The 23,483-nt window shown below is 39.6% G+C and overlaps 3 protein-coding genes and 1 non-coding gene across 5 annotated transcripts; 3 read left to right on the top strand and 1 right to left on the bottom strand.

Annotated features, from left to right (window-relative positions):
- The first annotated feature begins 681 nt into the window (after positions 1-681).
- On the top strand, positions 682-7,079 carry rpa2 (replication protein A2). Its single transcript, XM_031740710.2, has 9 exons — positions 682-840; positions 1,041-1,135; positions 1,362-1,463; positions 1,810-1,923; positions 2,950-3,024; positions 3,894-4,010; positions 4,913-5,050; positions 5,365-5,459; positions 6,568-7,079. Exons 1-9 carry the CDS (start codon positions 828-830, stop codon positions 6,653-6,655), a joined length of 837 nt encoding a protein of 278 aa, XP_031596570.1. The 5' UTR covers positions 682-827; the 3' UTR covers positions 6,656-7,079.
- Positions 7,080-7,187: 108 nt separating this feature from the next.
- On the bottom strand, positions 7,188-13,589 carry themis2 (thymocyte selection associated family member 2). The gene is made up of 6 exons (XM_031740727.2): positions 13,457-13,589; positions 12,973-13,113; positions 12,470-12,895; positions 10,741-11,942; positions 10,363-10,477; positions 7,188-8,780 (listed from the first exon to the last, which is right to left on the bottom strand). Exons 1-6 carry the CDS (start codon positions 13,557-13,559, stop codon positions 8,671-8,673), a joined length of 2,097 nt encoding a protein of 698 aa, XP_031596587.1. The 5' UTR covers positions 13,560-13,589; the 3' UTR covers positions 7,188-8,670.
- A 1,160-nt stretch (positions 13,590-14,749) lies between these two features.
- Positions 14,750-22,137, top strand: ppp1r8b (protein phosphatase 1, regulatory subunit 8b). Of its 2 annotated transcripts, none has more exons than XM_031740664.2 (7): positions 14,750-14,881; positions 15,367-15,427; positions 15,730-15,883; positions 17,892-18,109; positions 19,321-19,465; positions 19,752-19,816; positions 20,051-22,137. In XM_031740664.2, exons 1-7 carry the CDS (start codon positions 14,829-14,831, stop codon positions 20,402-20,404), a joined length of 1,050 nt encoding a protein of 349 aa, XP_031596524.1. In that variant the 5' UTR covers positions 14,750-14,828; the 3' UTR covers positions 20,405-22,137. The 2 variants fall into 2 exon arrangements, with proteins under 2 accessions (XP_031596524.1, XP_039475943.1); XM_039620009.1 differs by lacking the exon at positions 14,750-14,881 and adding an exon at positions 14,909-15,044.
- Positions 15,531-15,661, top strand: LOC116320980. Its single transcript, XR_004199490.1, has one exon.
- Positions 22,138-23,483: the final 1,346 nt, after the last annotated feature.

The following is a 23,483-nucleotide window of genomic DNA, read 5'->3' as shown; positions in this document are numbered from 1 at the left end:
TCTACGTGCGAATGTTTTCGCGGTTACAGTGTAATATTTCACTAAATACAAAAGGATTTTATGCATGGTGCCCTCGCGTGATACTCGTATTCCCCAAAATCGACACTGTTATAACTGTGGAGAATCTGTTTCTCAAGCTGATGATGCAAATAAAAAATTGTTTGCTTTGTTTTGCTTTTGTGATTATTATTATTTGTTTCGCTTATTTCTTTTTACAGTAAAGGGGCATTTTGGGGAAAAGCGTAGTTAATCATCGTTGGAACTTTTGCAATGTCTGTCTGTTTTTGATAAACACAGCTATGCGTTTGCAAATGTTCTTTGGAAATGATTTTTGCAAAGCCTCAAAACCGCGCGTGAGCACGTAGTTCTTCGGGAAGTTCATGAAAGCAAACCTAGGACTCTTTCAAAATCATTCCCTGATGTTTCTCTTTCAGGCAGACGTAACTCCCAGGCTACGGACTGCTTCATTAAGTAATATAGCAAATAATGATAATAATAGTAATAATAATAATGATAATACTAATGTTAGCACATGTTAAACAGTGGTTGGGTCCAGAGTTTGTGCTTTTGCATTGGTCAGTCTTGGAGCTAGAAGGGGAACGATAGCCTGACAAGCAAAACTTAGGGCTGAATCACTTCATCTTGAAGCTCTGCGTCATCATAGATTTCGCGGGAGTTCCGCTGTGCGCCTGCGCTGTACATTGAAGCTTGCGCGCGGGATTAAACGAGGAAGAGGATCACAGAAATACGTTTGGCTACAGATATTACTGCACGGTGTAAATAACATTTTACGCCTTACTTTAATAAGTTAAACAAACAGCGGAAGCATGTGGAATCAGGGTGAGTTGTATTTCGATACCGTTGTGTTTATAAAGTAGCCATATGGGCTCGGTGACGCTGTGTTGTTTCGGTCCACGTTAGCTTGACTACAGACGTCTTTGTTATTGTGTGTTGAATGTGAGGGTAGGTGGGTCAAATGAAGATCATGTCGAATACACGATTTCATTGACACAGTTGTTTACCTCTTTATACATTTTCAGGAGGGTACAGTGAATCCAGTATGGCTGGGGGCTACACTCAGTCTCCAGGAGGATTTGCATCACCTGCCTTATCCCAGGGGGGAGAGAAAAAGGGGGTCTGTACTTATATCTAAACCTAAAAGTCGGTATAATTCACTAAAGACTTGACACAGACATAAATCTGTAAATATAGTGCTGAAAACCAGCAACAACATACCTTCATTTGCCAAATGACATATCCCCTCTTTGTACACATGTTGACTTCTGTGATAGAAGCACAAATTGACAGGTCTCTGCTGCACGACAGTTAACCCATTTGTGTTTGGGTGTATATCTTTGCAGAGAACACGTGCCAACCAAATAATCCCCTGCACAGTGTCTCAGCTAATGTCTGCTTCCCAAGCCGATGAGTCATTCAGAGTAGGAGATGTGGATGTTGCCCAGGTGAGCCAAACCATTCAGTTAGTTCTCTAACCAGTTACTTTTTCAGCACTTAATATCATTAGTTTGTTACTCTGTAATACAGTTTTTTTTTACTTCTGCAGTTGAACAACAGCAACTTTCCACTCCCTTTTGAGTACAAGTTACTTTTGTTTACAGAAATTATGTGAATGTGCATATATGTCGATTGTACTTTTTTGTCCTTTTAAATGTTTAAAATAAACATCTATCTAACAGTCAGACCAAATGCAGAATTTTAAATCATTTTATGTTACAACATTTTGCAGCATGGACGTAATAACTATTCTAATATTTCCAGATTTGATAATAATTGTGGTCTGTGTCATAGGTCACCATTGTGGGGGTCATCAGAAGCACAGATAAATCCATGACCAACATCCAGTACAAGGTTGATGACATGACAGGTGCTCCCATGGATGTGAAGCAGTGGGTAGACACAGAGGTAAGTATCCACCATCACAACTCTGCTGCAAGCTCAGTCTGTATTGAAACGTGAGGTAATTAAATCAAATCAAATCCCTTTTATTGTCACATCACATGTGGAGGTACACTGGTACAGTACATGCAAGTGAAATTCTTGTGTGCAAGCTTCACAAGCAACAGAGGTGTGCAAAAATACAATAACATAAGAACAAGCAAAATATAAGAATGGGTAAATCTGAGAATTAAATGAATAAATATATGTACAATATAAGAGTGTATGCGCATTGCTGAATGTGTATACTAAATATGTATATCTAGGTGTGTGTGTGTGTGTGTGTGTGTGTGTGTGTGTATTTATATATGTATATTTTTTTTTTTTTTTAAATTAAATAGAATAAACAATAAAATAAAATATACAGAGGTTGGCAGTTGGAAATGTGCAAAACAAGTGGCATTTATATACAGTATGGAGTGCATAATGTTGAAGCTCTGGTAAGTGAAGGTGAGGTGTCTATGAAGTGTTCAGCAATCTGATGGCCTGATGGAAAAAGCTGTCTCTCAGTCTGCTGGTACGGGACCGGATACTGCAGAACCTCCTTCCTGATGGAAGTAGTCTGAACAGTTTATGGCTGGGGTGACTGGAGTCCTTGATGATCCTCCCCGCTTTCCTCAGGCACCGCTTCCTGTAGATGTCCTGGAGGGAGGGAAGCTCACCTCCAGTTATCCGTTCAGAACACCGCACTACTCTCTGGAGAGCTTTGCGGTTGTAAGCGGTGCTGTTGCCATGCCAGGTGGTGATGCATCCAGTGAGGATGCTCCCAATGGCACAGCGACAACAGACAATATGTATAAAATGTATAAAAACTCTATTACATAGTGAGAAAACTACTAAACTATAATATCTGTTAGTATTGCATTTCTCTAAGTAGATGGCTAAAAGGAAAGGGCAGTAGTACCTCAATGCCAATCTCCTGTTCTAAAATCTTAAGGAAAATTAACTGGAATTGTATGAAAAGGATCAAGTATGTGCTTTTTATTTATACAGGACCAAAGTGTGGACAGCACTGTCCTTCCCCCAGGAACATATGTCAAAGTGTCTGGAAATCTGCGCTCTTTTCAGGTGAGTTTAATATTTGCCACCTATGACCGCTTATTAGTTTAAAAGTGTGGTTGCTATCAGGCCCCAGCCCATTCCGTCCACCGTCCACTCCATCCACCGTCTACTACAGGGGTGTCCAACTCCAGGCCTCAGGATGTGTCCTCCAGAGAGGACATATCCTGCAGGTTTTAGATGTGTCCTTGATCCTACACGGCTGATTTAAATGGTTAAATTGCCTCCTCAACATGTCTTGAAGTTCTCCAGAGGCCTGGTAATGAAATAAATCCTTTGATTCAGGTGTGTTGACCAAGGGTCATATCTAAAACCTGCAGGACACCGGCACTTGAGGCCCTGCTCTACCAGCTTACTTGGTGGTTGGGTTGATGTTGTGGCGTTTTTCAAAGTCAATCAGCTGCTTCCCGCAGTCAGACTGATTCCTCCCCCACCTCAACCACAAACAGACTGTGAATCAATTGGAAATGGTTAATTTAAAGTAAATGCTAATGACATTTCCACAGTACCCAGAATCAAATAGGAACTTATGACTTGCATCATGATTTCATCGAAAGGCTACATGACAGTGTAAAATTTTTAAGCGGCTGTGTGATTTCTCAATCATACAAACATTTTTGACAATCTCATATTTAATTTTGTTCACATTTAAACATTTATTAACCTTTTTTTTTGTGTGTGTGTGTGTGTGTGTGTGTGTGTGACATGTATCTAACATGTGTCTAAATTACACTGGGGCTCCACTAAAGAAGGCTTTTATACCGTTACCAAGATAGATTTGTTTCGTCACTTGAAATACTTGAAGTGCATTGTTGCTTGCTTTAGTTCCTCTCTGAATTCATGATGGCGTGTCTATTTTTTGTGCTTTCCTTTCTTAGAACCACAGGTCTGTTGTGGCATTCAGCGTCAGGCCCCTGGAGGATATGAATGAAATCACCTCTCATATGTTAGAGGTTGTCCAAGCACACATGGCACTCAGCAAGCCTCAAACTATGGTGAGAAATCTTGTGCATATACCTTCACAGCCTTTAATGGTGGCTAAACAAGTGAAAAAGGGAAGTTGAGATGGGTTCTATGAATACCACTTCTGTTAAAGATTGCTTAGTTTGTTTGCCAGATTACTAAGAAACAGTACAGCGTTGTCAAATTTTTCAGTTGTATTTGTGCTAAACGTTGTTGCAGTAGCAGTGTGAGAGTGAGCTCCTACAGATAAATGGTCACAGACACACATGATTTCAGTGAATGGGTATAACAAGCCAAGCCCAGTCAACACCTTATCTGACTTCTAAGGCTTGACTATTTTTTGTTTTTGTTTTATAGATTAAAACCATAATTCTAACAGCTTTGAGAGATGATTTTAAACACATTAGAGGTCGTACAGAATGATTGTTTTGTTTTAAATGGCTTAAAAAACTGTTTGCAGTCGATACAGAGACGCATTATAAGTGAAACTGAGTGATGACATTCTTAAAATTATGCTTTCTAGATAAATATTACTTCTGCGGTGCTGCAAATGTACTTTTTGTATCCCAGGCATAGTCGGCCTCGGTATACATGGCTTTAACGCTCATCAATCCCTCTAATACTCTGTAGACTACCGGAACCCGTGAGGTTAAACTCGGACTGTTACTGCCAAATAGGCTTAACACTCACTTTTTTTAAGTGCTCTGTATTTATTTATGAAATTGACCAACAGCCTGTTACAAATGGACTGGCTAATAATAGCCAGGGGTACCTTTCCGTTTTAGATAAATGTCTTTTTTTTATTTGATGGTGTATCAGGTGGTCGTAATCACATTTTCAGTGTCATACTACATATCTGTCTCTGAAGGTTGTCCTGTATCCTTTATCAAATCTATGTATAATGTTGAAAGCATGCAATTTCATTTTCTTTCAGTCGGGTGCCGGAGGAGGAATGAGCAGTAGCGTCATGCCCATGTCACGACCCACCATGGGAGGCATGGATGGGAATGTAGGAGGCTATGCAGGTGCCAACGACATGGCCAACAATGGGTTAAGTGCAAACCAGAATCAGGTGAGCCTAAATAAATCAGACAGCGGTAACAAAAAAATTACAGTTCTTTACTATCGTAGATAAGGTGTGGTTAGAAATGAAGGGGCAGTGTGTCTGCATGCAGAAAACAACAGCTATTACACCCGGTTATTTATGTAAACCCAAACAGTGATCGCTTTCTCTTACATCCTGTCTTCAACTTTTTTGTGTGAACTGCATCAAAGATTTGTTGTTTTAAAAAAACAGTTTCAGAAAAAGAAGTCAGTAGACTGGAACATAGCTTCTTTTAGCAGTGTGCGTCAGCTTGCTTACCCTGTCGATCTTTATCTCCCAAGGTGCTGTGTTTGATAAGAAGCTGTCCAGAACCGCAGGGTATTAGCATTCAAGAACTAAAGAAGAGACTCGGCAGCATGAGCATGGCTGTGATCAAGTAAGTCTTAAAGTAATAAAACAATATAAAATGAAAGTTGTTTTTTGACAGTTGGAAAAGTAAAAAAACTCTTGCATACGCTGAAACAGAGCAGGAGGCAAACTAAGCTACATCCACTTAAATTATTTCCCTTTTTACTTTTTACGTTGGGTTTGTATCGTCATAAAAGGGATGGTTTCAAAGAGAGAGATGTTCACACAAAATTACAACATACATTTATCTAAATAGCACAAAGATTTTGCAACAAAGTTTAACTACAAAATGAGAGTCCACACTCAAATTGCAACTAAGTTGAACTCTCAAACCTTTATCTGGAAAATGGACAACACAGTCACTGGAGGTCAACACTATTAAACAAACTGAAACCAAAAGAGAAGGCCTTTAGTGGCTGAAGTGTTTTTTGGGGTTTTTTTACAAGTCAAGAGTTTAACACATTATTTGTGATGGAGAGTTAACTTTAGATGTGTTCTAGCAAGCTGCTTTAATGCTCTAAAACACTTTTTAAAGGACAAGCTGAATGTTTTAGTTTGGCTTCTTGACATAAGTACAGTAGCCTAAAAGTGCTTGCTGTATTAAGGGATGGTGAGTGTCAAGATCACAAAGTTTCCTACTTATCTTATTACGGATCAAGACCACATCGTCTTCATTCTTCAAGGCTTCCTGTTTGGGTCAGTTTATAAAAACTTGGCTCTCAGTTACCTTGTCTTTTGGTGCATCCCACTATGCAAGATTTGAGCAGGGGCGTACAAACTCAGTTTATAAAAAAATAATAATAATAAAATAATGCAGTTACACCCTTTTGGTGGTAGCAGTACATACGTTATGCAAACCACAGGAAGTGTATGTCCAAGACTTTAGAATGACCCGAGTGAAACACCCACTACATGCTAATTTGGTAGTTTTGCTTTGTTTTCTAAAACTGTACCAGAGTGGAATTTTATATTTGATTTTTTTTTAAACAGGTTTTCCTCCTGTACAGGAAATGATTTGTCCACTTGGTACTCAGTTTAAAAATATTTCATTTCATGGTATTATATTAATAACCCTTCTAATTTTTTTTATTTGATTTTTAGCACTTCTAAAATGCTGTTTCCTTTTGCTTTAACAGACAAGCTGTGGAGTTCCTTAGCAACGAAGGTCATATCTTTTCAACCATCGATGAAGATCACTACAAATCAACTGACAGTGATGACTAGACTAATTCATCTTTTTACCGTCAGTGGGGTTTCGTATTTGAAATAATTGGTACAGCATTTATTACCGAAAGATATCACATAAGTAACAACCTCTCTGAGTCTATAATGCCACAGAGCTGTGCGAAATGCTGCGAGTCTGTCGGCACTGTGGTCGATGTTTGTTGAAGAACACGTGGTTTGCAAATGGTGAAACTCAAGATTTACACATCCTGTATTCCTGATGTTGCTTCAGCCATTTCGCCTGAAAAAGTTCCTGTCACTGAGATTATTGTTAGCAGTTACTACTTTCTTTCTGTTTATGTATCTTTCTTCTTCTGTAAAACATCTTTCTTTCTTTCTTAAAGATTTGGAACATAAGTAATCCAACTTTTTTTTTCTCTATGTAATTTAGTTTTGCCAAAATAAATTGATTATTCAAAATGTATTTTTGTTCTGTTGTTTCAGTTTATCAAGTTGTATAAGCCCCCTTTTTTTTTTTTTTTTTTCTTGGTATAGTGTGTGTGTGTGTGTGTGTGTGTATATATACACATATATGATACATTACTATGCAGTATACACACATGTGTGTGTATATATATATATATATATATATATATATATAATATATCTGTGTGTGTGTCTGTCAGTTTGGGGTTTTTTTTGTTGCATTTTATAAAACCTAACAGATGCGTAATTCACGTTTGCTTTCACACATCTAGCTGTAAAACCACACGCTGACTTTAACACTTATCTTAGAGTTTCACACACATTTTTATAGCTAATATAAGGTCAAAGTTTTACAAAGTTGGAATAAACCACATAGGTCCAGTTTCATATAGAAATCATACTTTATGATAATGTCTAATAGAAAATTCAAATCAACCACACATTTACATGCAGTGGAAATAATCTTTCAAAGAAAAATGGCACAAAATGGATTGTCCATCGGTTAACAAAGTTGCAAAACATACTTTCATTTTCAGTGAAAATGTTTCTACTCCTCCCAGGAGTTAATTTGCAAAATAAAAAAAAAAGAAGGCAAATACATTTCTGTTCACAGATAAATAGTTTGATGTGGTTAGAGGGACGGCTTCTGCTACCGGTGCTGCAGCGTTACAATGTTGCGGTTTAGACAAATGCCTTCCATCAATGAGTGGGGTGAGCTATTTCTCTTTAGAGTTTGCATGTATGCAGTAGGAGTTTGACATACATATATGTTGTATACTTGTGTAACAGAATACAATCCTTTGATACCTCAGTTTGAAGCTTATTAATATGCATTTTTGAGAGAAGTTATTGATTTAACACTGGTAATTTTAAAGGCTGTAATTTATGGTGTCATGTTCGACTGCATATTATCCTATAGTTTGTTGCTGTAACTATGTACAAGAAGGCATTATATACAGTAACTAGCTACTTAGTACCTCACAATATAAATACGGATCTGTACACGAAGCTGAAAGACAGCCTCGATTACCACATGGTTAAATCAACAATTTCTAAACAAGTTTGTATACAACAAAAAGTGTTTGAACTACAAGAGTGGTATATGTTCAAAGTTTGAATACACGATTACTGAAAACATTGAAGTATAGTTCTGGGTATAAAGTTATGAGGTAAAAAATTTTGCTGACCATGTGAGTAAACAGATGTGAAAACACCACCAAGTTTGTATTTATTCTGGGCAAAGCTGTTACTGAACTATGTCATGTCAACCAGCCCTGCACAGCACTTGTGTTGGGGGGTAAAGAAAAATATATATTATAATTTTATATCCTTCAAAATAAGTCATGGATCATCAGAGAAACCGTACTTATATACTCTCAGGAATATGCTGAATAATTTAAAGTTATGTCAAGCTATATATTAAAATCATCTACCCTTATAGTTGGTAAAAAAAACACAAAAATGAAAAACAATTCAGACCTTTTTTTCAGTGAGTGGACTCACAAACTGCAATACCTCAGCCAACAGTTCAGTTCTCACTGCTCAAGCAGGATTTTTCTCTGTTGCAGAAGATGTAGAAGATATTTCCTTTAGTAGAACATAACATTCTCTTGTGCTTTCTTCATCATAACAGCCAAAGTGTCATCCACAGTTTCATAGTCATGGTCACTGTCCCCATTTTCATCCTCAGGCACACTCCCTGGTGGAAAGATTATTGTTAGTAATACTATATTTCACAATATTCTTATATTTATCCTTACTGTAACTTATCAAATGTGCCGCACACTGAATGTCTACCTTTCAGAAAACATGCGATTTATGCACCACCAAATATTTATGCACCACCCATCACATACACCACCTATCACCACCTTTCACTTCACTTTCTGATGCAGCCAATCGAAATGACTAAACACATTTCACTTCTATAGGAAGAACGTCTCCTGAGATACTATTGGGTGATTGGTTGAATCTTATACAGGAACACACTTGGAATTAAGGCGCCATTGTGGATTTTGTTAAGTGACGAAGAGTAATAGTAAGTAAATGAAAGCATGAATATATTAGAAATGATAAGGTCTCCAAAGCCATAGACTTTCTCAATCTGCACATGCTGTTTATGGTCTGTGGTTATTGTGTAACTTTGCGTCTATGGTGAATGGACAATAAACATGGTGTGATAAACACGGCAAAATTCTTATTATTTGCATTTAATGCATCCTAATGCATTATTAATACATTAGGTAATTTGTATATTTACATATGCATATGCACATACTTTTAATTAAATATACTTATGTCTGTGTTTTTTACATATAAATTGCACATTACTGAGACAATAAGACATTCAGCATTTTTCTTAAAATTGATATGTTTTTCATTACTATTCAGTTCATGTTCACTGTTTGCTTTTGTGTATTTGTAGACTACATGGATAAAAGTACTGGGTCACCTGCACATTACAGCTACAGGAGCTGCTCAGCCACGAAAACCCATGCCTTGAAGCTCCATGCACACAGTTTTTGTGCTGATGTTAATGCCAAAAGAGGTTTGGAACGCTGCAGTTATACTGACATTACAGATGTTTGGCAACTTTTACGCACTGTGCACCTCAGCACTTGGCAACCCCGCTCTGTAACTTTACGTGGTCTGCTACTTCATGGCTGAGTTGTTGTGGTTCTAAGACGCTTCCACTTTTCAACTATATGTTACAGTTGATGGTGGACTATCTATTGACACGAGCTCTTAAGAACAAACCATTCTTTATCAGATGTTTGCAAAGGCAGACTGCATGGCTAGATGCTTGGTTTTATACAGCTGCTGAAATGGGACTAAAACCCTCTGAATTCAAAGATGCCCAGTACTTTTGTGTATATAGTGCAGGTGAAGCTGATTTTTAACCCTTCTTCACATTCATTTACTTTAAGTTTAGTTCTGTGCGTTAGGGCAGAACAAATTGTTACTCTATGTGCTTTTAGTGGTCTTGATGACTCTGTGGCTTGTGAAAAGTCACAGTTACATTTGTTTTAGAGATGCAGAGGGAAGCCAAAGTCTGCCAGTATTCTCAACTTTTTTTGGTCTTTATATAAACCATATATAAACTTTTTCCCATGGTGAAAATTTCTCAAATTTAGAGGTTGTCCTGCAAACACTGTTTTAATATAAATATAGAGAATGCTTATTAGTCCATGGCTGCAATAAATCTCCAGCAGCTGCACTATAAGTTTTGTAAGAGACAAATCAGTGGCTCTCTTAAAACATTATATTAAACAGAGCCCCACCTGTTTTAGTAGACTCCTTCATTTGTACATAAGTGTTTGGCAGAGCCTTGCCTATGGTTTGGTCAACTGCTGAGAACTTTCGGGGCACAAGTGGTGGGGGCTCATCTTCATTAGCCTGCACAAAAGAGGAAATTTTCTGTTTTATTACATGCATGGCTTCTTTACCACAGAAAAAAAAGTGGAAGCACCAATTTGTTATTTTTGCTTAGTTCATTTCCTGAAAGTCACATTATGAGCATCTGTTTATTAGTTTCCCTGTAGTGGGGTTTCATGAGAAACCTGACATGACAAGAAAATCTTAACAACCTCAGCTGAGCCGTAACCTTTAAAATAATAACTTTCGAAAATGTTTTACATGCATTGAAAAGTTACACTCACGGGAGGTGGTGGAGCGGGGGGCCTCTTTTTGTTATTCAAAGTCAAGTCGCTGAACTGTTTGGTTGGGACGCTTTTGTCTGCTTGATGTTTGGATTTGTTTGCCTTCTTTGATTTCTTTGTTTTTTTGGGAGGTGCCGAAAATGACATGTTTCGCTTTGGTGGTCGAGGTGGCGGCTCCGCATCTGAGTTACCAAGTTTGCGAAATTCATAAAAGAATGTGTCTGCAACTTCGGTAACTCTTTCCACTTGAAACTTGGGGGGTTGATCTTTGGGCCATGGGAGGGGGTCTGTAGTAAAATAGACAGACATTGAGAGCCACTGAGTTGGGATCTCGAAACAGTACTCTGGCTTGTGTACAAAGCTTGCCTGAATGGTGGGTTCCAACATAGCTGCCTCTATTCTGAGACATGAAAACCCATAGAGGGGATCCTTCTCGAGTTCTGTATCACGGCCCACCACTTTAACATCCAGAGGCAAGCTAAACTGCTTCCCCAAGTCACAAAGTTTGTACTTTTTGTTGTCACTGAGTACTTCCACAAAGTGACCCTCCATGTAAAGAGGCATAATAATCTCCTCCTTTTCATCCTCCCTTTTCACCTGATCCTCATCATCATCATCATCCTCATCGTCCGACTCTTGAAGGCGATAGCACAAGAGAGCCTCTACCGACTGGTTCTGTCCTGATTTGCCTTCACAGGGTAACACCATCCTATCGCAACGCACAACCTCAAGCTGTTCCCCCACACTGAGGGCAGGGAGGCCCTCCTCTTCCACTTCCTCACAGTTCCTTGTTACGCTGACCTTCAGACCTGGCGCGTGGATTGAAGCAACATACAGCTCGTATACTGAATTAAACTCTCTTGGCCGTCTCCGGAAGCGTCCACCATATTGCTGAGACACCAGGAAGTACTGAGGTGTTTTCCTGCTCTTCAAAGTGGATAATAAAATCATGGGTGAGGTTCCTTTTTTGTGAAAAATCAGGTGCCCATTCTTGCGGAGCTCTGGTAGCCAGCTGCACTTGAACAGGGAGCGCGTCTCTGGGTCTTCGATGATCTCCACCACTCCAGGGAATGATTTATTCGGCTCAGAGTGGACTTCACTCAGAGAAAGGGGTACAATAAAATTCACATCTTTACACAGCTCGGTGACATCGACCACATCCACTTCTAAGCTGGATGGGAACTTCACCACATTCTTCCTCACTGTAGAAGAAAGAGAGGAAGGCAGTGAAGCATATTAGGTATATTTAAATTTGGTATGAGTGCAGTACAGTTGAACTGTGCTTTTTTTTGTTCTGAATTTAAATTCTCGAGGTTACAAATATAAGCAAAATGCACGTACATTTCCACAAGCATATATACTTATAAGTACTCTATGTTTAACTATGATACAGTGCATCATATAGATTAATTGCTTTTAATGATATGCTGATGTTTTTCAAGGTGGCATTAACTTTAACTGTTTTATAGCATAGTATGTACTATATGTCATACTATCATTGGCTTCAAGTGTATAATTTTAATATGCACAAATATTGCTTATATAATGCATAAATAGAGGAACAATAAAATGTCATGGGCGAAGAATTTAAATTAAGGTGGAAGTTAAAGTGGAAGTTCCCAAACTTTGCATTAACATAGCGCACTGTAGGGTTCACACACAAATAATAAATCCTGATCAACATTATGTTAAATAGTAGTTAAATAGTTAAAAAGCAGGCTGTTCTTACAGTTCATGACAGCCTGGACATGGTATACTGGACTGAGGATAAGAGGTCGATCACACTTGGTAGCATTGACAAAGCGAAACCTTCGGCTACGCAGGGACGACGAGGACATGATCTCCCGCAGGGTAAAGCGCTCCTCACTCTCACACTCATAGAACTCCCCTCGGAAAGAAACAGGGATGCACACTTCAGCTGAGGCTTCTTGTTGTCCTCGAATAAGGCAGCGGACTTGATCCTCTTGATCCTTGTGTTTCTCAACAGAGAGCACCGTCAAAGCTGTCCCAGCCCCCAGTGCTAAATTGCCAATGGTCATCTTGGAGTGGCTGGAGAAAGTGAAGGGAAGAGAGGAGTCGAGGCCTACTGGCCTCAGGCTGACCATCTCCTCTACCGTACTGTATGGCATCTCCTCTGGAACAACCTTGAACAAGCCTGAGAAGAAAAAAAAAAGTCATTGTAGTTCTACAAAATAGATTTAACCATTCATACAAGAATTTCTCTAGACCAACCTGTGTGGCTGATAGGCAGCTCAAATGTTTCATTGTTTGCCACGTCTTGACAGGAAACTGATAGGAGCTCAATTTTAGTGACCTTTATTAGATCCCCAGTGGAAAAGCACACTTCACTCCCAGAAATTTCATATATAGAACCTGGAACAGAAAATAAGAAATTGAAGGAACAAAAATGATTAAGATTTCTTAACCAGCACATGAACGCATAGACTCTAATGGGAATTATTTCCAGTTGCGAGCCGTGAGCAACACAACAAATGCTCACTGTTCTTTTTATATATAATAACTTCTAATTTAGGGTTAAAAATGTACAAAATGTAAAAGGAATGTACACTAGATTGTAACTTTAAATTTATGCAAGACAGACACAACACAGAGAAGCACACAGCAATGAAGTAATCTATAATCTCGTCAGCTTCGTCCTTCTGTACACGCCATCTCACTGAAGAAAACTAATAATAATAATTTTAAAAAAAACTACCTTGGAAATATACTCCAGAGCAAACTTGCAAAATTTTTGGCAGACAGTTATCGTCCAATGACGCGATGAATTCCTGAAGTGGCAAAGCAGTGGTGCCTGCCATCACTGCTGCCTCTGTGTGTGTGCAACCAAAAATGAAGGCAGGCAGCAAATGACAAGCGCAGCACAAAACGGGGGTGCTTTCTCAGTTAAAAACCACAAAAGTGAATGAGGAAGTTACAGGATCTCTTTGCACAACTTGTGCATTCACATACGGGGACAAAGCAATCTGGCAAAGCCTCATTGCTGTGAAGGTGGTAAATAAGTATCCAAAATGATGTTTTATTTAATTTTTTGGGATTACAGCATAAAGCCTGCTACGAAAAATAAAATGAAACATCCACACCCTAACTTTGAGCTTTTTATACATCTTAATTTTTTGGGTCTGTGTGGGTGTGTGTGTAAGAGTGAAAGAGAGAGAGGGAGAGAGGGGGAGAGGACGAAAGACTTTAAAAGGAGCAAATCGCAATTGCAGTTTTGCAGTGTGAACATGTTATATTTCTTTTTTCTTGTTTGATAGTCAAGCTGCTCTACTTAACGCTGTGGCCAAAATCAGTGTGAACACATTGCGCAAGGCTTCAATAAATACATGCACTATGATAACCTCTAAAAATGCAAAAGAAAAAACTCTCAGAGCACAGATGCGAGAACACACTGATAGCTTTTTTTTTTTTTCACTAATATTTCAGGCTCTTTGTGATATTCGTTTTAGCCATGTGTCATCTTTCTCTCTCAGCACTTCCTGCTCTTAGTGCTTTTCTAAGCCTATGACACTTCTATCTGCAGCAAGGAGAGGCTAGATATCCTCCCACCTTGACATATCAAGGAAGGCAGGCAGCGGTTTTTAGCGTTTGACTCAACTCAGAGTTTCCAAGAACCACAAAAAGCTCTGAAGATCAGTGCTTGACACAGAGTCCGCCCACACCAGCTATTAGTACCGTTGCCCCAAATAGATACCCCCGAGGGACCCGCATTCCTATCTTCATTCAAACCACTGATCACGGAAACGCAATATCCTTTATTTTATCTGATTTGACTTTTTAACAGTGTTGACTTAGAAATTTGGGGAATAGGGACCCCTGCTGGTTCTTGTGGTAACACAAAGTCGGTGTTAGCTTAATCCCCCCCACCACCACCTTATTGGTTTGAACATTCTTAGAAAATTCATGTATTATTCTTTATTACCACTTATTTTAAGTTAAAGTCGGAATAAATGAGAAAACGTCGTATAATATTCTATTTAATGTTTGGCAGTATTACAGGACTACATTTCCCAGTAATCCGAAGTGACGTTTACCCAGCATGCAGCTCTGCTTTGAGAAGCTGAGGCAAGATGGCGACTAAAATAAGCAAAGACAGTCCCCCTCCTTTTGATTGTCCATCATGGTGAGAAAATGCACGTGCTAAAGTTGTAGCCGTTAGCTTGTTATGTGATATCAGGTGCAAATGAGCAGATTAGCATTCACTTAATTATCAATGTAACTTTCTACATAGGAGAATAGCTGCTTTTCACAGTAGCTAATGTTAGCATCTAAGCAGGCTAACGCTGGTGTGTATCTACAAATGGCGTTGGCTTTTTTTCTTATTAAGACCCGTCGTTTATGTGCAGCTTTAATTCTGATCATGAAAAGAGGAAATAAATCACATGTATACGCAGGATATAATTTAATAAGTTTGTCTGTATGTAAAAGTATCAGTCTTGAGCACGTTTCTATGAGTGCAGAGGTTGAGTGACTCGTTTTTTTTGAACAAATCCTTAACTGTAGCAAGGGGAGACAATGGAGTATAGCCATGTTTTTATAATAATGATCCACTGTCCACGTATAACATTAACTTGGACAGCTTTAATGTTTAAAACTGTTTTCTCTTAGGGCAGGCAAACCGCCCCCTGGGCTCCACCTGGACGTGATGAAGGGAGACAAACTGATAGAGGTAACTGGAAGTTTGGAGATGTTACACTGGACTAACAATTTATAGTATTGCATACTTGTGAACTGCATGCAATGGTTAATAATGTTGGTAGTAGGTTACTTGAATGCACCAGATACGAGCCTGACAGTCTGCTTTGGCTGCATGGCTTCAAACGGTGCGACAGTAGCATCAGCCCTGAGTTTTAAGCTTTTCAGTGGAAGCAACACTGTGGAGTTATGGCTCAGAGGCACAGAAACGTTATTCAGGCTTCTTCTCTGGCTTGTTTTCAAGGCCAAGTCACTGACTCTTGTCTCTCCTTCTAGAAACTGATCATAGATGAAAAGAAGTACTACCTATTTGGGAGGAACCCCGACTGGTGTGACTTCACCATTGACCATCAGTCGTGCTCTCGTGTTCACGCTGCACTAGTCTACCACAAACACCTGAAAAGGGTCTTCCTCATAGACCTCAACAGCAGTAAGACACGATCTTCAGTCATACTTGTATACTCTACATCACTTTCTGAAAAAGCTAAGGGCTAAAAAGGAATAAAATTAATCTATTATGTGCAGCCATTAGTGCTCATTATCGCTCAAATAATTTGTTGAACAATAGACTGCTGGATAGACAAAAATAATCCACAACAATATTCTAATTGTTTTGATAATCAGTTAATTTTTAAAGCAATAATGCTAGGCATCAGGGTCAGATTGTAATTGGAAAGTCTTATTGTTTATCTTCATCTGCACGTATCTGATAGTCCATATGTATATAGCACTGATATGTAGTGATTCAGAGTTGATGTTCAACCAAGTTATCATTTTTAAAAAAGTAATTTCTGATTTCATGGAAAACTTAAAAATAATAATGTACAGATTACATAGTCAGTGATGTTCAATGCTGCACGTGCCTCGATGCGTGTAACCCAGAGGTTGCAGGTCATAAAGGAGAGAAATGAATTCTGGAGTAAGTTGGATGAAGGTTGGTAGAGAGTGTTCAAAGGAGGGAGAGGCTGGCGAATGGACCAGGCTTCAGTGGACATGTAGGTGAAAGGAACAGAGGTGATGAGGATGTTTGAGGTATGGTGTTAAGGAGAGGAATGTGGAAGGACAGTTTGTAGTAACAAAAGAATAGACATGGGTGGTGTAGGCGAACTATATCCTTTGCACAAGGTGCAAAACAGACAGGAAACTGCAAGGTGGTGGTGAGGTGGTAGCTAAGCAGCACTAGATGGTAGTTTGTAGGATGACTTTGGAAATCTAGAAGAAGAGCAGAGTGATGGCAGAGCCAAAGATTCCATGGTGGAAGTTTATGGAGGGAGAATGCTGGTGTGGAATTTAGAGAGGAGTTGAGGAGACAGGCTCTGGGTCTTAGGATAAATTTACCAGATGACTGGGAAAATACAGCTGAAGTGCTCAGGCAAAGCTGTTTGGTGCATCGTCTGGACAGAGCAAAGAGGACAAGGAGACTTTGTCATGGAATAAGACAGTACAAGAAAGTATTCAAATATTCAGTAGTCAGTACAAGAAAGTATTCAAATATTCAGTAGTCAGGGAGATGAAGGAAGTAGACAGGATTACTGGTAGGCTAGGAATACAGCACACTGAGGAGCGAGTGAGATGTAGGTAAGGCTGGAGCCTAAGGATGGAGCAGATGACATATTGATTGGCTAGGCAGCGAAAGGGAAAGAGTGGGTGGTGGCTGCTAAATGGTAAATGGCCTGTATTTGTATAGCGCTTTACTAGTCCCTAAGGACCCCAAAGCGCTTTACACATTCAGTCATCCACCCATTCACACACACATTCACACACTGGTGATGGCAAGCTACATTGTAGCCACAGCCACCCTGGGACGCACTGACAGAGGCGAGGCTGCCGGACACTGGCGCCACCGGGCCCTCTGACCACCACCAGGAGGCAGCGGGTGAAGTGTCTTGCCCAAGGACACAACGACTGAGACTGTTGGAGCCGGGGTTAGGGTTAGGATTCAAGCATTCAAAAGAAGTAGTTGTCTTGTGTAGCAGTTATGAATTCTCTCTTTCTCATTTGCTGCAAAAAATAAATAGAAACAAGATATGCCAAACTGGCAACTGAGTTTTTGCAAGAAAGTGGGACGCATTGGACCTTTTTAAAAATATTAGCAAAAACATATTAATGAAAATGATGTAATAGAGAATGGACTAAAAAGGACTAAAAATCACATTTATAAGAATAACTGGATATAAAGAAGAATTGCAGTTTGATCACACCAGTCATGCGCTTAAATGTGATAATGCAACGGTCATTGTTATATTAGTATTTAATATTACCGGGTTAGACAAGTCAGAAAAGTTACCAAATATTGACAAATTGTATTGTTTGATTCAAAGTCTTGATTTACTCTTTGACTGATTTACAGGACTATCTTGAAGTGTTGTTCTTTCATTATTACATCAGGCTTAGCTACACACATCAGTCCTAAAACTGTGCTTGATGTCACCATTTAGCGCACGGTACTTTCCTTGGACACATTCGGCTGGAGGCCCACAAGCCTCAGCAGGTTCCCATAGACTCTACAATATCTTTTGGGGCCTCAACACGGACTTACACCATCAGAGAGAAACCTCAAACCCAAGGGAGTGCTGGCACAGGGGACAGCAAGACGGGAGATGATGAGGAGCTGAAAGGACTGCTCGGGCTTCCAGAAGAAGAGACAGAACTGGAGGTACAGTTAGTTTATATTCTGAAAAATGAACTGCACGGAAAATAAATATCATGGCTGATGTGAATACCTGAAAAACACTAAAATAGGTCTGTTTAAATAGGCTAAGCTCTTTGCCATAAATTTGTAACCCCTTCACTCATAATGCAAATGATACTGCAATACTTCTTCTGACTAGAAAACTCCAAATGTTACTTTTTATAATGCTGGGCTTACACTGTGCGATTTTTGGCCCATTTTGAGCCGATTTTTCAGTCATGCAACCGTTTTGTTGATCGGCCCGAGTTTGGCCTTGATCGTGCGTCGTTCATCGTGTAGTATACGTGGGGTAATGAGAAGCGATTAACACCTCACGACCAGCTCCCGATCATCAATCGCTTGATCGGGAGGATTTGAAATCCCCCATCGTGAGGGTGTCACCGGAGTAGCACAGCAGTGCAGCGTGTGATCTGGACACAAGCGATGGAGGCACTTGTAGAACTTTGGAAAGCTCATCTGAGTCTTTTCGATGTGGCCTCACAAAATTATCACGACCAAAACAACTGTGAAAATAGTTGGATTTACACCGCTGCTCAATCACAGCTGCCTGATCAATGTTTTTTATTAGTAATTTAGCAAAGTTGATGGTGGTGGTGTGCGTGTCTGTGTGAGTGAAAGACAGAGAGGGAGAGCGAGTGACAGAATTTCCGTTATAACCTTCATGTTATGGACGCACAGTGTGAGCACTCAGGTTGCATCAGAGCATCGGGCCGTATAGTGTGAGACCCTGCATCGTGACCGACGAACTTCTAACCCCTGCGAGTCAATCGTGCAGTTTGAGCTGAAGCTGAATAACGCGACTGAAAAAATCGCACAGTGTATGCCCGGCTTAAGTTAGGCTAGCTTTAAAACACACCTTTGATCTTATTTAATAATCAGGAATTCAAACTTTATTGAGGTTTGCTTCGTACATACATTTTCCAGCCTTACCACAAACCCAGTGTTGACACTGTTTAAATCTATTTTTTTTTTTTTTTTTTGTAGATGTTTTTTTTGATTTATCAGCATCACATGACATGTTTGACATTGGCTTGTGCAAATGTTCAATGTTCTCCTTGACTTTATAATACTGTTTTTTTCTATCAAGTTTGTTCCGGTATATCGTGTTGTTATGTTGGGATATTTTGACATTCATGCAGCTATTTTGCTCATATGTAATGTTTTTAACCTGGCAGAACCTGACAGAGTTCAACACAGCTCACAACAAGCGCATCTCCCTCCTGACCATTGAGGAAGGCAACCTGGAAATCCAGAGGCCCAAGAGGAAACGAAAAAATTCCAGAGTTACCTTCAGTGAAGAAGATTCCATCATTAATCCAGGTACTCAAGTTAGTTACCCAAAAACTAGTGGATTGTTATTTTATTTACAGCATGTACATGAGAAGAAAATGAGCTTTGATGATTAGATTAGTTAAGATTAAGCCAAATAAACTAAATTTGGATACTTTTCATTCCAGGCTAGAAGCACATTAATTAATGTGGGTTTGCAGTGAGGTGGCTTATGGTGTGCAGATATGTCATTGATCAAATATGTTGATTTTGAATTCTAATGAGAAGAAATGCCCCTAGCGATAATGTATACCAACTGTTCTTTAAATCTTTACAGAGGATATAGACCCCTCTGTTGGGCGCTTCAGAAATATGGTGCAGACTGCTGTCATCCCTATAAAGGTAAGTTTTGATGTCACATACATTTAGCTGACAGGATGGTTAAAGAAATGTAATTTTAAGTTGATAAATGTGCATTTTTTGCAAAAATAAAAAGTTGTCCTGTGTAGCTCACTGGGTGGCCCCAGTATGCCCAGTGTAACACTATTTCCTGTGGTCTAGCTGTATGACTTGGAAAGGTAAACATTTATTAAGTGTATGAACTGTGAAGCTGATGCTCTGCTATCCCTGCTGTAGAAACGAAGATCAGAGGGTCAGAACACTTTGGGTTTTGATGACCTGACTTCAAAACGCATGCACGGATACAATTTTGGTGGTGGTCTCTATGGGGACTTGCCTCCCACCAGTCATGAGAACCAGCCGATGGGAGCTCCAGGAGGTGTTGCCATGCAGGGAGGGCTTCCTCTCCCTTTCCCTAACCCAGCACCAGAGGTAGACCTGGCCCCCGAGGCTCCACAGCCACCTGTCACTCTCAACCCCACACCTGTAACAGCTCCTTACCTACCGGAGACCCACAACGAGCCACGAAAAAAGAAGTATGCCAAAGAAACTTGGCCAGGCAAGAAACCCACCCCTTCACTACTCATCTAACCAGTTTCTCAAAGCTGCTGACTCTCAGGTTACCAGCAGAAACATCAGGGACTGTGACCTGGACGAGATGGAGCCATTCACTTCCATTTTTTTGTTTTGTTTTCGATTTTGTTTTGTTTTTTTCTTTTAATTTGTTGTGTACACGTTGTCATTACAAGAAGTCATCACACAAGTTCTGTTTTGGTCTGTCACAAGATATGTCTACATCTGTTAAACTGGTAGCTGATAAGTAGAAGCTTATTGATTGCAAAGAAAATTAAAATACATTTACAGGACTTAGCATCTGAGGCTCAAAGTGGCAGGTATGGTTATCTGAGTGATTCGTTACGAAGATATGGTGGGTCATCGAGTTATGTTTTTGATGAATTTGATGTAAGGTTGTATTTTTTCTACAATTTCAATATTTTTTTCACTCCTTTAGAATGTTGAAAATACTATTAAAGGAAAGCAAAATGTACTTTTCTATCAAATTTTACTGTGATGAGTCGGCAGGGTCAGAGATTGCAGATATGAACTGAATTTCTGTCAAAACACAGGGCTGATTTTTATCATGAAAACATATAATACAAGTGTATTACTCACTGCAAGCTTTTCATTCCATATATTAGACCAGCATCATATGAACTAAAGTGTCCTGCGTTTTTTCCAACAAGCCACTAGGTGGTGGCTTGTGCACAAAGGTCAGCATTTTCAGTGACACTGGCGACACACTTACAGAAATCATTGTTATATATGTGGCATCACATGAAAGTGGTGCTTCAAGCTTCTAAACGTTCACATGTCGCTGATAAGCTATTTGCCCTGTCCAAACAGTATTCTGATCATATGTGTTCTTTGGTTTTTTCAAGTATATTCCTTTTAAATGGTTTGTTGCCCACTTTTCCACCACAGGTGTACTCTCACAGTTTTGTTCTGCTCGGCATTTAAGTGAACTTTTGCTAAGCACTAACAGAACACAGCTGAGTATACACTAGCACAAGAACAAATAACAGCTTAAAAGGCAAAATAAAAGGTTGGTAAAAAGAGAATTTGGATTTAGATTATTCTAAATGTCACGTAGCATGTTAGCATCTCTCACATGAAACAGTGCAGTGCAGTTTATACAACATACTACTGTTTTGAACAAATTTGAGGCATAGGTGTATCTTTCTCCACAGTAACGGTTATAAGTTCTCTGTGTCAAACATGTAATCAGCTGACTGTAACTGGTTAATAAAGACTGTGGCCAAGTTTAAGTGCACCATTAAATTGTGTTACATCTTATATAGTATAGTGGTTTGGATTTTTCTCTTTCAAATGTGGACAGAACAGACGTAGTAGTAATTGAGAGGAGAGGGTTAGTGATTTGTAGCAAAGGTTCCTAGCTGGAATCGCAGATTAAATGCTGTGGTCTCAGCGCAGCATGCATTCTGACCACAAGGGTGCCACATAACATTGTTGTTTCTTTTTGATGTGGTGCCTGGTCTGACATCGGCCAAAAAGCTAAGTCAAGTCGGCTTGAGGTTATTTCTGCATGAGGCAGCGACAGAAGATGCAATGCATTTCAGGAGTTTTCACAGGAAATTCAAGTGATCAGTTAATAGGATCTTTAAATCAGCAAAAGGTTGGCAACCTGACATCAAAAGAAAGAGGACATTTCATTTTTATACAACCTGTGCTGGTGACTTTTTGTCCTTGTGGGTGTGTGGATTTTGTAATATGACTGTAAATAAAAGAGTACTTTTGACTCATGAGCCTTTCTGGCCCTTCTTGATACTTTCACTCGTTGTGCAGAAGGGGATTATAGCGTGTCTTCGTGACACTTCTGCACACGCTTTAACGACTCTTGTTGTGAAATTGCTCCAGCACCTGGCCTGTCTAACAACAGAGATAGGCAGTGAAACTGAAGTTGGGACTTAAGTGCAGCGGTCTTGCCCCCCATATTCACTTCCATCTCTGCCTACCTAAAGCGAGATGGTGAATCAGATTTCTGGTTTGCAGAAGCATGTACGCATGCTGTCTAACAGGCCTGCAGGAGACTGGTGCACAAATGGTGTAAATAAAAACAGAAACCTTTTCACTTGAACTAAATGATAAGTGTGCTCTGCTCGTTGCTAGAATAGCATAATTCTCTGGCTTCATGGTGTGTTTTTGACACTTAAGGGAAGCCATTGCTTAATTTCTCACCTTTCTGACATAATAGATTATATAAAATTGCTTTGTCTCCAGCTTCTGCAGGATCTGTTAAGAATCCTGTTGCAGATAGACTTTAACAAATTCTGAGACTGCTTCACTTCAAATGTTGTCTTATAGGTGTTTGCTTAAAAACTTATCATATGGTTGTGTCAACTTAACTGTGGAAAGATCTCCTGAAGCTCCCATTTAGTTATTAATTTGCAGTTTTCTGACCTGCATTCAGTAACTGATGAAATGTGAAACTACTCCCTCCTAACTTTGAAACTGTTGTGGTTTACAGTATCTTTGACTTAAGCAGTCTCGGCTATTGGTTACTGATTACCGACCAGTCATGTCTTTCTGAATGTGTTGGTAATGTACACCACCAGGCACCAAATGTGTTTTATATTCTAGAGTAGCCTCCCTTTGCTTTGTTGACAGTGCTGCAAACCCTTGCTCTTGTCTCAGGATCTTTAAAACAGCATTAAATCAACATGTTTTCACTTCACAGGGTTTTTTCAGGGTTCATTTGTGGAATTTCTTGTCTTCTTAATGGGGTTGGGACCATCAGTTGTGTTGCGCAGAAGAGGAGACTGTGTGAATCAGGCCTTTATGATCAAATGGCTGCTAAGAAACCACAGCTAAGGAAAAGCAACAAGCAGAACAGATTTGTTTGGGCCAAGGAACACAAGGAATGGACATTAAACCAGTTTAAATCTGTACTTTGCCAAGTTTGAGATCTTTGGTTCCACCCACCGTGTCTGTGTGACACAGAAAAAGTGAACGGATGGTCTCTACATGCATGGTTCCCACCATGAAGCATGGATGAGGAGGTGTGATGGTGTTGGGGGTGTTTTCCCAATGACACTGTTGAGAATTTATTCAAAACTGAAGTCACAGTAAACCAGCATGGCTACCACAGGAT

This window comes from Oreochromis aureus, linkage group 11 (genome assembly GCF_013358895.1).
Source record: "Oreochromis aureus strain Israel breed Guangdong linkage group 11, ZZ_aureus, whole genome shotgun sequence".
Classification (NCBI taxonomy): domain Eukaryota; kingdom Metazoa; phylum Chordata; class Actinopteri; order Cichliformes; family Cichlidae; genus Oreochromis; species Oreochromis aureus.
Note: the sequence above shows the minus strand (reverse complement) of the source record. Positions and strands in the feature narration are given on the sequence as shown.

Excerpts from the sequence above, each read along its gene's own strand:
- ppp1r8b (XM_031740664.2), top strand. The coding sequence starts at position 14,829 with ATGGCGACTAAAATAAGCAAAGACAGTCCCCCTCCTTTTGATTGTCCA. Across the intron at positions 14,882-15,366 it reads CCTTTTGATTGTCCATCATG|GGCAGGCAAACCGCCCCCTG; the intron begins GTGAGAAAATGC and ends GTTTTCTCTTAG. Across the intron at positions 15,428-15,729 it reads AGGGAGACAAACTGATAGAG|AAACTGATCATAGATGAAAA; the intron begins GTAACTGGAAGT and ends CTCTCCTTCTAG.
- themis2 (XM_031740727.2), bottom strand. The coding sequence starts at position 13,559 with ATGGCAGGCACCACTGCTTTGCCACTTCAGGAATTCATCGCGTCATTG. Across the intron at positions 13,114-13,456 it reads CTCTGGAGTATATTTCCAAG|GTTCTATATATGAAATTTCT; the intron begins GTAGTTTTTTTT and ends TTTCTGTTCCAG. Across the intron at positions 10,478-10,740 it reads CCCCCGCTCCACCACCTCCC|GCTAATGAAGATGAGCCCCC; the intron begins GTGAGTGTAACT and ends TCTTTTGTGCAG.
- rpa2 (XM_031740710.2), top strand. Across the intron at positions 1,464-1,809 it reads GAGATGTGGATGTTGCCCAG|GTCACCATTGTGGGGGTCAT; the intron begins GTGAGCCAAACC and ends TCTGTGTCATAG. Across the intron at positions 5,460-6,567 it reads ATGAGCATGGCTGTGATCAA|ACAAGCTGTGGAGTTCCTTA; the intron begins GTAAGTCTTAAA and ends TTGCTTTAACAG.